The sequence below is a fragment of the Cynoglossus semilaevis genome, chromosome 12 (assembly GCF_000523025.1).
Source record: "Cynoglossus semilaevis isolate Cse_v1.0 chromosome 12, Cse_v1.0, whole genome shotgun sequence".
Lineage (NCBI taxonomy): Eukaryota > Metazoa > Chordata > Actinopteri > Pleuronectiformes > Cynoglossidae > Cynoglossus > Cynoglossus semilaevis.
Window position 1 is genome coordinate 15,991,795 of NC_024318.1, and position 14,924 is coordinate 16,006,718.

At 40.2% G+C, this 14,924-nt stretch overlaps 1 protein-coding gene across 1 annotated transcript in view; it reads right to left on the reverse strand.

Moving 5' to 3' along the window:
- Positions 1–244: 244 nt before the first annotated feature.
- ttc27 (tetratricopeptide repeat domain 27) overlaps positions 245–14,924 on the reverse strand; it is a 36,239-nt gene continuing 21,559 nt past the window's right edge. Inside the window, exons 12-20 of the mRNA XM_008322460.3 lie at positions 14,330–14,452; positions 10,566–10,793; positions 8,635–8,733; positions 8,370–8,422; positions 7,053–7,218; positions 4,745–4,942; positions 4,348–4,459; positions 970–1,070; positions 245–552 (exon numbers count right to left, since the gene is read on the reverse strand). Coding sequence (XP_008320682.1) covers positions 427–552; positions 970–1,070; positions 4,348–4,459; positions 4,745–4,942; positions 7,053–7,218; positions 8,370–8,422; positions 8,635–8,733; positions 10,566–10,793; positions 14,330–14,452 — 1,206 coding nt within the window. The 3' untranslated portion in view covers positions 245–426. The remainder of the gene's footprint in view (positions 553–969; positions 1,071–4,347; positions 4,460–4,744; positions 4,943–7,052; positions 7,219–8,369; positions 8,423–8,634; positions 8,734–10,565; positions 10,794–14,329; positions 14,453–14,924) is intronic.

The following is a 14,924-nucleotide window of genomic DNA, read 5'->3' on the forward strand; positions in this document are numbered from 1 at the left end:
TGTAGTACATATACCAGGCCCATAGGTGGCACTGTGTCACCCTGATTGCACTGTTAACTAACGCTCCGGGATCCGTGTTCGTATCGTCCGTGCGTGAACGCCGCCTAAATATCATCAAACTGACATCTTTTCTCGGACAATATTTTGTCCAATGGTTGCACATGTTGTCGCGAAGCTGTGATTAATTAACGTTGCAAACTTTCCTACATATTCCCCGAGTAAAAGAGTCTAAAACAGTTAACAGTTAAAAGTCACGTGATCGTTTTTATTTCCCAGGTTTCTACTGAGGACTTACAGATAACAAAAAAATATCATGATTAGTGAAGTGACTCCACCTCACAGTTAAATATATTTAATAAGGCGAAGGGACATTTGTGGTTGGACTTTCACTGTCAGCTCTGTTAAAGGTGGAACTCTCGGGTCTGGTCACTGTGTTGGTGGACGCAGATTTACACTCAGCTCCTGCAGGTCTGCGATGACTCGCTCCAGAGCGGCGACACCTTCCTGCAGCTCACTGTGGATCTGACCTGTGGCCACATCTGTGTGCATTTGCTAAAAACAAAAAAGAAGAAGAAGAAGACGGAATTAATTTACTGTTTATCAGCATTTAAACACAACAAAGTCCAGATTTCACAGTGGTCACAAAGCAGCGACAACTAGCCTCTGAAAAAAGTCGCCATTTTGTGTTTCCCTCGCTGGGTTATTTTATCCATTTTTATAACAATAACATGAAGTGTTTTCTTAATCAATATTACTTTTGCCATTTATGTTCTTTCTAGAATTTATATTTTCTTTTGCAACAATTTCAATGCCTTTGATCAGTGTTCCTAAACTCCCAGCTGGGGACCACTGGGGGCAGCAAAGTTCTCTAATCTGGCCAGTGATGATAGATTTCAATTATAATTTGCCCCTAAGGAATTTGGTAATTTTTTTTTTAAATGAATAAATGCTTTAGTAGTGAAGCTGTACCTTGGCTTTGGTAGCCAGACTACGCAGCGATAGCCTGGTGGACGACAGCATCTGCAGAGCTTCAGCTGGATTAGCCTTGGACTTACTGCAACAGCTGGTCACTGGGAGACACACAGAGGTCAGGATCGTTAAACAGAGCATTTTGAACAAGAGGTTTGTCCCTTGCAATGTCACATTTATGAATGTCGATTTGGCTTGATTAATCGTGATTAATTACGATCATGGTTAATCGTGACTAACCTACAGTTGCCCTGGAATCGCTTGTGGGATCCCGAGACGTTTACCGCAGTTTTGTAGGAAAACGGCTGAATATATTGGTATCGGGTTGATATCGGAATCGGACAATAAGCGTTTGGACAATATCGTACGTATCGGAAATTAGCAAAAAGTCAATAGCAGATAACGTTAAACAGGGAAACTATCGCATCCGCAACCGCAGCCCGTAGGATGCTGGAGGAGAAAAGAAGGTATCAGATTAATTGCAGTATCGATATCGGACTAGCCGTGGTTATTAGCAAACTCTTTTCTGCGTCTTTTCCTCCTAAATTCAAAATGGTTTCCTTAATTCCTGCCGTATCCAAACAAATCGACAAAGTAAAGACAGACGAGGCGAAGGCCAGAATCCCTTCATCAATCTCTCGACCTTAGCAGTCACAGCAAAGGCGGGAACTGAGACTCAACCGTCAGTGAGGAGGAACGGGCAGCACTGATTCTTGTTGTAAAAGACATTAGCGGCGCCCCCTACTTTGCACGTTTTTCGGGTAGATGACTATTAACCGGCGTGACGCGCGCGTAAACCTGACGATTCTAAAGTATCATTTCCCCCAAGAACGGAAGAAAAATGTATTGAAAGAAGTTGTGCCCCTGCACGGAAAAGGAATGTACAGTATGTGGAAAAGCAGAATCATCTGGGACTCAAGGTTGCAGGCTACGGAAAGTAGTAAAACTGTTTTATCCACCTTGTCCAATTCTCATAAAAAAGACGAGATTACTCAGCGGAGACGTGGTAATACTGAGAAACAGCAGGCCACAGAGTGGCTTGAACTGTACACTGGTCTGAGTACTCACCTGTAGGAGAACGTGAACCTGAACCCACACACATCACACTCTGCACCGACTGTATCAGAACCCACATTTTTAATTCCTCCTAAATTCTCCTAAGGAAACTCCTGAGGGTTTTGATAAAGTTCTGTCTATCTCTGATGTCTAATTTGAAGCCTGACTTGATTTTTTTTTACTGTAAATATATCTACACAGTGTCTTGGAGTCAGAGGTAAATCACTGTATAAAAATACATGTCATTATTATTAGTATTAATAGTAGTAGTTGCAGTAGTATTAGCAGAAGTAGTAGTAGCAGAAGTAGTAGTAGCAAAAGTAGTCATAGTAGTAGTTGCAGTAGTAACAGTAGTAGTAGTAGTAGCAGAAATTGTTGTTTTAGTAGCACTAGTAGCAAAAGTATTAGTATTAGTAGCAGAAGCAGTAGTTGTAGTAGTAGCAGAAGTAGTCGTAGTAATAGTAGTAGTTGCAGTAGTAGAAGCAGCAGTAGTCGTAGCATTAGTAGTAGAAGTAGTAGTAGTTGCAGTAATAGTAGAAGCAGAAAAAGTAGTAGTTGTAGTAGTAGTAGTATAAGTAGTAGCAGAAGTAGTCGAAGTAGTAGTAGCAGAAGTAGTAGTAGTAGTTGAATATAGTACATATGCATATAGTACTACTATATAGCAGTAGTAATAGCAGAAGTAGTAGTAGTTGCAGTAGTGGTAGCAGAAGCATTCGTGGTAGTAGTAGTAGCAGAAGTAGTCGTAGTTGCTGTAGTAGTAGTAGTAGTAGTAGTAGTAGTAGTAGTAGTAGTAGTAGTAGTAGTATTACACTGGCCAAGTCACCAAGTCACTGTATTGTTACCAAGTTTTTTGTTTTAATTGTTAGAGAACGTTTGAACCACAACATCTAGTCCACGATAGGAGACAAACCACAACCTTAATAATCTGCTACACTAAGATCTTCCCTCATTTGCCAACACAATGTTTCTAAAAAAAAAAAAAAAAAAAAAACCAAACACAGACACGGTCCTCTAATTCAGATGAGTACAGAGAAATATTCAGCATTACAGGTATTTGGAAGCGTGTGTAAACCATGACCTCCGCAGCAGAGATTGTCTCTGACTGAAGGTTGAACACACACGCTGCTGGAACACGGCTCGGTTGAGCACGCGTGACGCGCGCTCGATAAAGGGGGGGGGGGGCGCATCTCATACACACACAACATGAGGAGGAAGACAAGACGGCAGGAGGAGGAAGAGGAAGGAGCCCCGCTGACAGACAGAGCAAACAAATGACCACCCGCCTGCCAGCTCCTGACTGCTGCTCTGCTCTGATGTTTAATTCAGCTGTGTGTGTGTCTCAGTGTAATGGAAACATCTGGGAAAACTAAAGGAGTTTTCTAAAGGAAAATTAGACCAAAAAAAAAAAAAATTAGACAAAAAAACAAAAAAAAATCTCTCTTCACTCCTCTTCACCTCTTCATCCAGCCACCTCCTCCACCCTCTCCGTGAACCTGGTCTGACTGGTAAACGTCTTCTGAGCAGATCGCACGCGGCTGAAAGACGACCTCCCCTCTCTTCAGCTTAAGTTCTCGCTTCCGCGAATCCATGCCTTTTCTCGAGGCTCTTCCCTGAAATCCCCTGTCCTTCCTTGTCAAATGACAAATCTCAGCGTCTTCACTGGCGTCACCTCCAGCTCAGACTTCCATCCATTAGACCGAGCCACCGTCTACACACCGTACATCACAGCAGGTCTCACTACAGCCTTATAAACCTTTGCCATTAATTTTCCCCCCCGCTGTCCTGCTGTCCAACCACCAATTCCAGAGGAGACAAACTCATTTAGGGGCCACATACAGTCTGAAGTCAGTACTAGTGTGTTGAAAAATCTTCAACCATATTTAATGAAATATCACTTTATAAATAAGAGGGTAAAATAAGTAAATAAGTGGGGCCGGAATGAAGCCCCTAGTGGGCCGGTTTTGGCCCGCGGGCCTTATGTTTGACACCCTGGATGAATTCCATGTCACCTCTTGCTATTGATTTCACTTCTTCACTCACTTCACAAATATTCCTCCACTTCCTCTTCCTCTGATTTCTACTCTCACCCCTAAGGACAGCATCATCTGCATAACATCACACCCGTAGTTAGTTATTTATGATGGTTAACAAAATGGTACTACTGTTCAGTGAGGGAACTGTGAGCGAAACGGAGGATTTTAATCTTTTTAGTAAGGGCAAAACTAGTGATTCATTGGTATTTTTTTTTAGCTTATCTGTTTGTTTTTTTTAAATCTTTAAATTATGATTTTTTTTTTTGTTTGTTCTTTTTTTTTTTCTCACCTTGCCCCATGTGAATGGCTTTTTCAATCACTTCCTTGAAGAGAGCAGGCTCTGTCTCCCAGCCACCAGCCTGAACCTTGCAGCGATGGGCCTTGGCTAAAAACTGGAGAGCCTTAAAAAAAAAAAAAAAAAAAAAAAATTACATAAAATATTTTATCCTAGCTTTTCCTTAGCTTTCGTTTTCAACTTACAGCAAATACCTTGGATCTACTACCTCATTGGTTTGGCAACGTTTAAGTTGAAGAAACTACTATGAACAAGTATTTATTTCAGAATATATTTCTTAACATACCACATTTAAGTGTTGGTTAGAGACCAGAATCATTTTCACCCGGTTCAAAATGCCATTTTTACCTCCGAGTTAACGAGCGGTCGTAAAGCCTGCAGTGTTCCTGACCTTTTCATTGTCCTCCGGGTTGGAGCTGCTGCCGTTACCGTACAGCAGGGCGTACAGCCGCCACACCTCGGCGTCGCTGCTGTGCCGGGAACTGATCCGACCGAGGAGTTCCTTCAGCTTGTTCCCGTAGCTCGCTGCCTGTACTCCCTGGTTGTCCACTAGGTTTTCAACAACCGATTTTACAAGAACCTGTAAAATCTGCCATGGGAAATAATAACAAGAGTTACTTTAATAGTCTAAGTTTATTACATTAGTAACAACTTTAATTCCGTTCACCATATCGTCCAAAAAAAACGCTCGATTTCATAGACCTTAGTCGACCACCTGAACGCTTCATGGCAAAAAACGCGTTTGTATTTTCCTACGGAAAAACGTTCCAACTCTGACGTCTGATGTTCTTGATGAATAAATATTTATTTCAAGAACCGATTGAAATTAGCACCTAGGTTCTGCAGTTCTTGGAACTGTTATTTCTTCTAATTCGGTGGAAGGCTAATAAATCGTCATTACAAAATATCGAGCCGTAAACCTTGTCCTGTTGGCTCAGGTTTAAAGCTTATGGGCTTTAGCTGATTAAAATGTCAACGACATCACTGTATATTGTGCGTGTATCTTTAAAACACACACACACACACGTGGAAGAACAAAAGTTCATTTCTAAAATAAGTAATGGGAGGGTGGAGGCCGCGGCTGACCTTTACTACATCACGATCTTAACAGCCTTATTGATGAGAAACACAACCAGAATTAATGAGCACAGCCCAAACAGGAAAAAAACCCCTCCATCCTCAACTACAAAGTCACAGCCAGAGGAAAAAAAAAAAAAAAATCATATCTGGATTTCAATTATTCTTATTTGAATTTAGATTCTTCAAAATTAATTGCTCAGCTACAAGACGGAACTGTCTCGACGGGCTGGAGGAGAAAATTAATTCTCCCGGAAAAAGGCCGCTGGTGGCTGTTTGGTCTCGGAATCTCCTGTTTGGGATGCAGCGGATGCTGTGCAATCACGGACACATGATTAAGAGAGCGTCGCTTTCTTCAGTCGCTGTAAATGACGACCTGCTACACGACCGCGATGAGAACGGTCCACGCTACAGAGGTACAACCCACAGGTTTATTAGGTTAACGCTTTCTTTGTCTTTTTCGACGTCACATGGAAAAACGAAATATCGTGTACCATCACACAAGGTTTACGAATAAGGACCATGCACCAGACATGGGCAAACTAAGGCCCGGGGGGGGGGGCCTGATTCGCTCCGTTCAGGTTTGATATCTGGCCCACCACCAACTTTTCCAAATTCTGTCCTTTCCTTGCAATACCAGCGTTTCCCCAATAGATGGCGTAGAAAAAGCATAAAAGCATTTTAGCCTTTATGCATGACTTTTACATGTCATTTATCTTAGTTCACATCAACGCTCCATCTATCTGCTCCTGACCCGGCCCTCCCTGTTAAACTTTGGTACAAACTGTGGCCCATGAGTCATAAGTTTGCCCACGCCTGGTAAATGAGCATATACAGTCTTACTCTGGATGAAAGTAGCTTAAGAATTAAGCAAAGGAATTAGACAAAACTGTCTATAAATATTCTAGTTTGAAGGACCTGATCTAGACACATTAAAGTATTTTTTTTAAGTGTAAAATTACATATATAGTAATATAGAATACATGTATATATAAATATATATATACATACATATATAAATATATATATACATATATAAATATATATACACATATATATATACATAAATATATATATATATACATACATATATAAATATATATATACATATATAAATATATATATACACATATAGACATATATGAACCACTGGGGTACGCAAAGCACTCCAAGTAGTACATAAGATTTTTTTTTTTCTGATCAAAACACTACTAATATTATTACTACCATATTTAAAATCAATGTATAAAATGCTTTTATGGATTTTTTTTTAATCTAAAAATGATGTCAATTTGACAAGAGATCTTTATTACTATCCAAAAAACATTTTTTTTGATTTTTTTTTTTACTTGTTTTGGTTTTTAATTTTATTTGGCTATTTTTTTTATTTTTACTTTTTTTGGTTTTTAATTTTATTTGGCTATTTTTTATAGCTCTTTCTCTGCATTCAAAAAAGTACCGACGTCTTCATGTCTGATTTGTACTTATTTTTATTTAATCAAACTACGTGTTGTCTGGAGGTTCAAGGCAGATTTCCCATGTTGGGACACCACCTGTTTCTCATTGGTCTCATTTGTTTCTACCAGACGGAAGCAAGGAAGTAATTCAGAAAGAACCTTTACCTCAACGTCCTTGTAGTTTTCCCTGACGTCCATCAGCCGGTGGTAGGCCTTCAAGGTTTCAGCAAAAGCCCCAACGTCGGCGCTCACGACGATGAAGTTCTCCCAGATCTGCCAGTGCTCGTAGTTACACTTTAGGGCTTCCTGCAGCGTACGGAAGGCTTTGTCTCTGCCAGCGAGAGCGAGGAAAGAGAACCGGAGAAACGAAAATTCAATAAAAGACCGGAACAGGCCAGAGATTGAATGTGCTGACACCAGCAACGGGATTAACTGCACTAAACTGTAAATGGCGTTGCCTGATTGAAAAGACACACGTGCAGCCACAGTCCTTATACGGCAGGAGCGCTAACCAGGATTTAATAAAAGCTTTTCTGCTTTGCTTTTCAATTTCAGGCCTGAAAGCACATGAGGCTGCTGTGAGATGTGAGGGAAAAAAAAGGGGCTCCGAGTCACCGACTCGCCGGACTCCTCGCTGCTCTCAGATCCCCGTGCTAAAAAACAAAAACAGAGCTCCGAGGGACGTGTCAGTTTGGACACGGAGGACAAAGTGCCAAAACAACTCAGACTTGACAGGACGGTAAGTCAATCTGAGAAGCTGACGGACAGATGTCATATGGTCTAAACTCCTCCAAATCAGAGCTAACGTTCAGTTATACAGTGGAACCTCGAGATACCAGCAAGCCTTCGAGCTAATGTTTTGCTTCGAGATACGGGTAAAGATTTGATTTTTGCTTCGAGATACGGGTAAAGATCTGAGATACGAGATACACGCTTACAGACGCCGACGCTAGGCGGCCGAGCACTCGGAGCAGCCCACTTTTTCTTGACATTTTTCCCATATTAACAATACAATTATAATGAGTCACAACAGCAGTAAAACACATATCAGCGGTGCCTGGTGTTATTTCCCTTTCTGTTTAGACTCCGTCCATAAAAATGGCTCGATTTAGTCACGATTAATCCTTCTCAATTACGATCCCGATTAATCGTGAATGATTAATGTTCTAATCCAGGGGTGTCAAACATAAGGCTCGCGGGCCAAACCCACGGCCAATAGGTGTTCGATCGGTGAAATTTGAAAATGAAAATACATTTACAAACACTTCATATTTTGTGTAAACATTTTTATATTTAGTTAAATATAAATAATAAATATATAATATAAAATTGCCGAATGTTATTTATATATATATATTGTTTGACAGCCCTGGTTTCAACATGTTTTCCTCCTTTTGTTTTTTTTTTTTTTTTTTTTTTTTTTTTTAAAATTTAACCCGTCCACCGAGCTCAATGACACATTTGCATTCATACTCATCGTACTTCTTTTGGAGGCGGATGTAAGCTGAGGAGAGGTTGTTCCACGCTTCGGCATTCTGAAAGCAAAACAAGGTTACCAGGGTCAAAGTCAGAGTACCGAGGATTTCTTCTCATTATAATACTTGAAGACGTTTCCAACACAATCTGCTGTAAAAGAACAAGGACTCGTAGCTACAGTTCTATCACCGAATCTTTCCACAGACCTCTCTGCAGCAAATACAAAATACAAAAAAGTCTCTAAGAGGGTTTGTTGTTCGGAGGTACTTACATCAGGCTCCAGTCCCACACACCTCTGGAAAGCCCGGGCAGCTCCTTCATAGTTCTGCAGAGCCAAGTAGGCACAGCCAAGAGAAAACCACACACCGAGCTGTCGCACACAGACGCAGTCACAGAATGAGAACCTCCATTTTAAAGAACTTACAGAAACATTTCGTTATTTCCTCTTTTTTTTTTTTTTTTTTTTTTTTCAAACTGCAAAAGTCATTTAGTTTTGATTCCTTTAGTTCAAATGGGAAACCTTTGCCAAAACTGTTTAATTCAGTGATCCCGATATGAGGAAAAGCAACTGTTGAATGTGACTTTTTTTTTTTTTTTTTTTTTAATTTGCTTTAAATCAGAGTCATTTCGTTGGAGGGTCACATCAGTGTCAGATGGTTGATGCTAAAAAAAATTATTTTAATGTAGTGGCCTGGTTTAATATGATATTCATTTAGTCCCTTATGCCTATATAAGTCCTTGCAATGAACACAGGCGGCCACAGGAGGCGCCATTTAGCACATAGTTGCAACTCACAGGCTAGAGAATATGTGATTCCTCTGGGAATCGAACCCAGGACTCTCTGCTCGTTGCTTTCACGACAGGCGTGCTAACCGCTACACTAAGGAAGCACTAAATAAAACAGTTATTGTTTGTTGTTTGACGAACGATAAAACATTTTAATAATATTAACCAATGCACTCAACAATTAAAAATAAATGAAAACATTTTCCTCATATTATTAACGTTGTTGATTCTAGTCGCGGGCCGTAACTGGCCCCTGGACCAGGAGTTTGATACCACTGCTTCAAACCACTATAGATTTGAATCAATTGTACCAGTAAGGGATATAAACAAGCAACACCCCGTAGGTCACAGACAACGTTGCTGTCCGTTTAGCACCAGCGCTAGCGTTTACATTAAAGTCAGTCATGAGAAACAACTGTTGTGTCTACGCCGCACAGACACCTCCAGCGCAGAGCGTCGGACGAGCTCCCTGCCAAGTGTTCGACGAAGCCATATGTGAGCGCTCCATCAAACCATCCCAGACCCTAAAACCCCATCCTTTTATTTTTGGCTGCATTCCGATGTGTTGTTAACACTTGTCTCGAGCGTTCCGATCACTCGTGGACGTCGGTAATTATGACTTCACACCTGGCAATGGAGTGTGTCCCAAATGTGTCTCCTGTAACCACCCGAGATCTGGCTTCACCCAAGTTGTATTCAAATGCGCCCTGACATCATGTCTGCTGGAAGCGAAAGCTGTTTTTAATGAGACCCGCTGACGAACGCGCCTGACGTCAGTGTGTTTTCTTTTTTTTTTGTTTGTCGGTGCGTCTGCGTCCGAGTCCGTTTGAATCAGAAAGGGGAAAAGTGATCCTAACCTACAGAAACCTGCCTTTGTAACTTAACGAAAAAATAAATATATGTGTACTCATATACTCAATATACGCCGACAAACACCATGAACTGAATTTGTTTCGTGTATTGTTTTTTCCAACAACGATACAGTTATTACTTTAATGAAGTCAATGTAAAAAAAAAAGAAGGCAAACGTGATCTAGCCTTCAAAAAATCAATATATGTGTACTCATATATTCAATATACGCCGACAAACACCATGAACATGAAGTGTTTGTGCATTTTTCACTTTCAACATTTCATTAAGAGGGCCGGATTAAACCCCCCTTGCGGGCCGATTTTGGCCCGCGGGCCAAGTGTTTGACACCCCTGGTATAGAATAGTCATCATTTACTGCGATTCGTTTGTACCATACAAACACCATCAACATGTTTGTGCATTTTTCACTTTCAAAAATTCATCAAGTGGGCCGTATTGAACCCCCCCCCCAGCGGACCGACTTTGGCCCGCGGGCCGAGTGTTTGACACCCCTGGTATAGATGATTCATCATTTACTCATAATTTACGGCGATTCGTTTGTACCTGCAGGGAGTTGATCTTCAGTGACCTCTGAAAGCAGTCGGCGCACTGCTGGAACTCCTTGCGTTGCAGGTGCAGCAGGGCTTTGGACCGCATCGCCCTGGCGCTGCGCTGGCCCGACAGCTCCCATGCTCGGTCGTAGTACTGATGGTCCCTTAGGATGTCTCCCAGTAGGCAAAACAGACTGGGTGTCTCCTTCTTCTCCAACTCTCTGCGTACAATCTCTTCTGCCTGAAAGACATCGGAGAAGTGAACGACGAGGCACAGAGGGAAACCTGTTGAACACGAACGACAGGGAATCCAGCGATCCCTCTGCCATCGCAAGACCCATCGCGAAATGGGAAAAATCTCAAAGTAGAGGCGAGATTATATATGTTATTATATTATTTACGTATATATTTACCCTTTACTCCCCCTCACTGTATTACCCTACACAATTATATCCACAGTAGAGTTGTACACCTCCCTAGGCTGTATTACCATTTCCCACATAATAATATCCACAGTAGAGTTGTATTAATGGCGACGCCGAGCGAAGTGAACGAGAGAGTGTTGCCGACAGACAGGGGGCGATGCTGAGCCAATCAGCGTGAGGAACAGAAGAGCATGCTCAATTAGCCAATAGTACACTTAGTCAAATCGTATTAGCAAATAGCATGCTTTGTACGATCTAGATTAGGTTAAACAAAGCTAGCAGCGATCGTTCGCAAATGCGCTTATCGCAACTTGAAAACGAGACAAAACGTTCGTATGTATAATTCTTTTATCTTTTAGTTTATTTTTGGCTATATTTTGCGATACAGTGGAAAATTCGCGTTTTTTTTTTCTTTTTTTAATCTGCGACGTACTGAGGGAGAGAAAGGAGAATCGCGATATAGAGAGGGAAACACTGTAAACAACAGAATCCGATACATGATTTATCGGCTAATGAGCGTTACGTTGCATTACTTCATTCTTCAGGTACCCGTGGAACAAGCCGAGACTTACAGCGCACCGCTGCAAAGGAACAGAAAACAAAGAACATGTTCTTTCTCTCCAAATTCTAATTTATTCTTTCGGTGTTGGGTGAAGTGTTTCAGTCTGGCTGCTGGACAGGGAAAAGGTCCTTCCAGGCTCGACACCGCCTTGATTTGACTTAACGTCTTTGCTGAATCCCCTTCATCAGCGTGGCCAAAATTCAAACATAAAGTCGACGTTTCACAGAACTAAGGCCACGACTTTAACTCCGTTCTAACTGGTTAAAACCCAGTGGTGTGGTTTATACCAAGTCATTGCTCACAGACATGGGCCAAACGTGGCAAAAGTATGAGAAAACCCTTTGCCCGTGCTTTGAGGAAACATTAGAAAAACAGGAGAGAATGAGTCACCGTTTGCCCATGCACGGTTTAGCGTGATAACCTAAAACGGTGGTTTGGTTTCCTCACGGGACGTTTGGAAAATCCGCCGTGGCTCAAAACAAAATTTCCCTGGTGTTATATTGGAAATTAAACTGGTTTTTATCGTATTGGTCTTAATTAGAGCATTGTTTTGTCATGAGATAAATGTCACAACATTGTTTTTTTTTTATTTTATTTTATTTTATTTTTTCATCCCTCTTTGTCTGAATCAGTGGTCGGCTAGTACTAGCTAGTACTAGCCGTTACTGCGGACCGCGCCGATCACTGGAGGATCATTAAATTCACGAACTAAAACTAGTTTTAAAATGTTGTATATAACAGCTGTATTACTGTTAATGTGCACTAACATGTGAATTTAATAGTCCAGGCCTGGACAAACTACGGCTCGGGGGCCCGATGTGGCCCGTTTGGCTTTTTAATCCGGTCCGCCAAATTATGTTATTTTTTAATTATTTTTATTATATGTCTGCCTTTTCCTTCAATGCCTCCCTTTCACCAATAGATGGCATATTAATGTTCCATCTTTCTGCTCCTGAACCTGGCCGCCCTGTCAAATTTTAGGATCAGTTGTAAAACTTTGCTTAGTGTTTTCGAAATAGCCGTTTCATTAAATGTCAATTACAAAGCCACTAATAATTATGGGTAATTTCTTATTCCCATCACACCAAGCTGGAGATTTAGAGTCCAAACTTCTGGTTGGCGGACCCTTCTGGTCCGGTCTGCACCAGTGTTTCCCAAACTTTTTTTTCTGGGGACCCATATTTTAAAAGTCAATAAACTCCTGGGAAACATGATGCGAGGCGACCCCAAAAAAAAAAAAACTCTTGCGACCCACTTGAGGGTCGTGACCCAGTCTTTGGGAAACAATGGGCTACAACATACATTCCTGGGTGGAGTTTATAATAACGTGACCTAAAATCTGTGTGACAGGAACAGACTTGAACCCAATTCGTACAACGAAGGCTATGTCCATAAATAACCGACAAATTCAGGTCCTAGCTTGCAGTCTTTCGGTTCACTGATTCGGCCGCTAAACTAAACCTAAACTCGAGGTTTACACCAAAGTCACAAATAAAAGTTTGAACTAACTGATGGAGGCAGCGGTGATTCATCAAAGCCGCCGTGTGTGGCGACACCGATTACCGACATTTCTCTAAAAAAAAAAAAACATGGGGGCAACAGAGTGAGCACTTTATAATGATTTTTTTTTTTTTTTTTTGTAATTGCATTACGGTGATTCAAGGTCAGAGTTACACACAGCCAAGGAGAAAAGTCCTCAGTCTGAGCAGGAGAAGAGAGTCTGGAATGAGACCAAACTCCTTCATTTAAATGGATTAGTGAGGAGCCGTATTATTATGATGGAGCTCTGCAACGACACAACATGGAGTATTGGCTGGAAGTACTACAACACAACACATCACTGAGACCAGACTGTGGCAGGACGCATTATTATTATTGTTAATATTATTATTATTATTGTTATTGTGGTTGTTGTTATTACTATTATTATTATTGTTGTTGTTATTATTATTATTGTTGTTGTTATTATTGTTATTTCGATTATTATTATGGTTGTTATTACTATTATTATTATTGTTGTTGTTATTATTATTAGTATTATTATTATTATACAGATTATTATTATTAATAATATGTTGTTGTTATTATTGTTATTTCGATTATTATTTTGGTTGTTGTTGTTATTATTATTATTATTATACAGATTATTATTATTAATAATATGTTGTTGTTATTATTGTTATTTCGATTATTATTATGGTTGTTATTACTATTATTATTATTGTTGTTGTTATTATTATTATGGTTGTTATTACTATTATTGTTATTATTATTATTGTTGTTGTTATTATTGTTATTTCGATTATTATTTTGGTTGTTGTTGTTATTATTATTATGGTTGTTGTTGTTATTATTATTATTGTTGTTGTTATTATTATTAGTATTATTATTATTATTATTATACAGATTATTATTATTAATAATATGTTGTTGTTATTATTGTTATTTCGATTATTATTATGGTTGTTGTTGTTATTATTATTATTGTTATTATTATTATTATGTATAATAACAATAATATTAAATTCCATCGTTAATTATAGTTTTATTTATTTTATTTTTATTATTGTTGTTGTTACGGTTTTGTAGACCCAAAACAGCTGGACAATTGTTCAATTTTAAAAAAAAATATAGATTAAAACCGAGCCTCTTCATATAGATTTACAACTACTTCGTGTGACGTGTCCATCAAATCTGCAATTTAAAACGATCAATGGAAATTGTGCGTCGTTAAAAAAACGAGTTGATTTCCCCCTGGACGTATGGTGCACGTGTGTGTCCGACCTTTACCTTGCCATGTTGGCCGAGCTGCTCGTAGCAGATGACCACGTCCTCCCACAGCTCAAGTTTTTCATACATGAGGAGAGCTGAGCTGGTGCAGCCGAGGTCTGTCAGCAGGCTGGCCAGCTGTTTCTGCGGAGAGAGAGAGAGAGACAGAGAGACAGAGAGAGAGAGAGACACACAAACGGGTTGTAAAAGGTTACAGGTTGTCTGAGTGCTAACAGGCCCGCAGGGAGAGAGGGAAGAGATCAAGGGCACTGTACGCTGTATTTCCATTTTAGCATAGAATAAAAGGCTCTATTGAAGTGTGTTTGGGTGATTGTGAAATCAGGACGTCTGGTACAAAGAAGGAAAAAAAAGGACAGGAGTCAAGGATAGATTAGAAATATTACATAGAATAGAATAGGATGGATGGATGGATGGGTGGATGGATGGATGGGTGGATGGATAGATGGATGGATAGATGGATGGATGGATAGATGGATGGATGAATGGATGGATAGATGGATGGATGGATGGTGGATGGATGATGGATGGATGGATGGATGGGTGGATGGATAGATGGATGGATAGATAGATGGATAGATGGATGGATAGATAGATG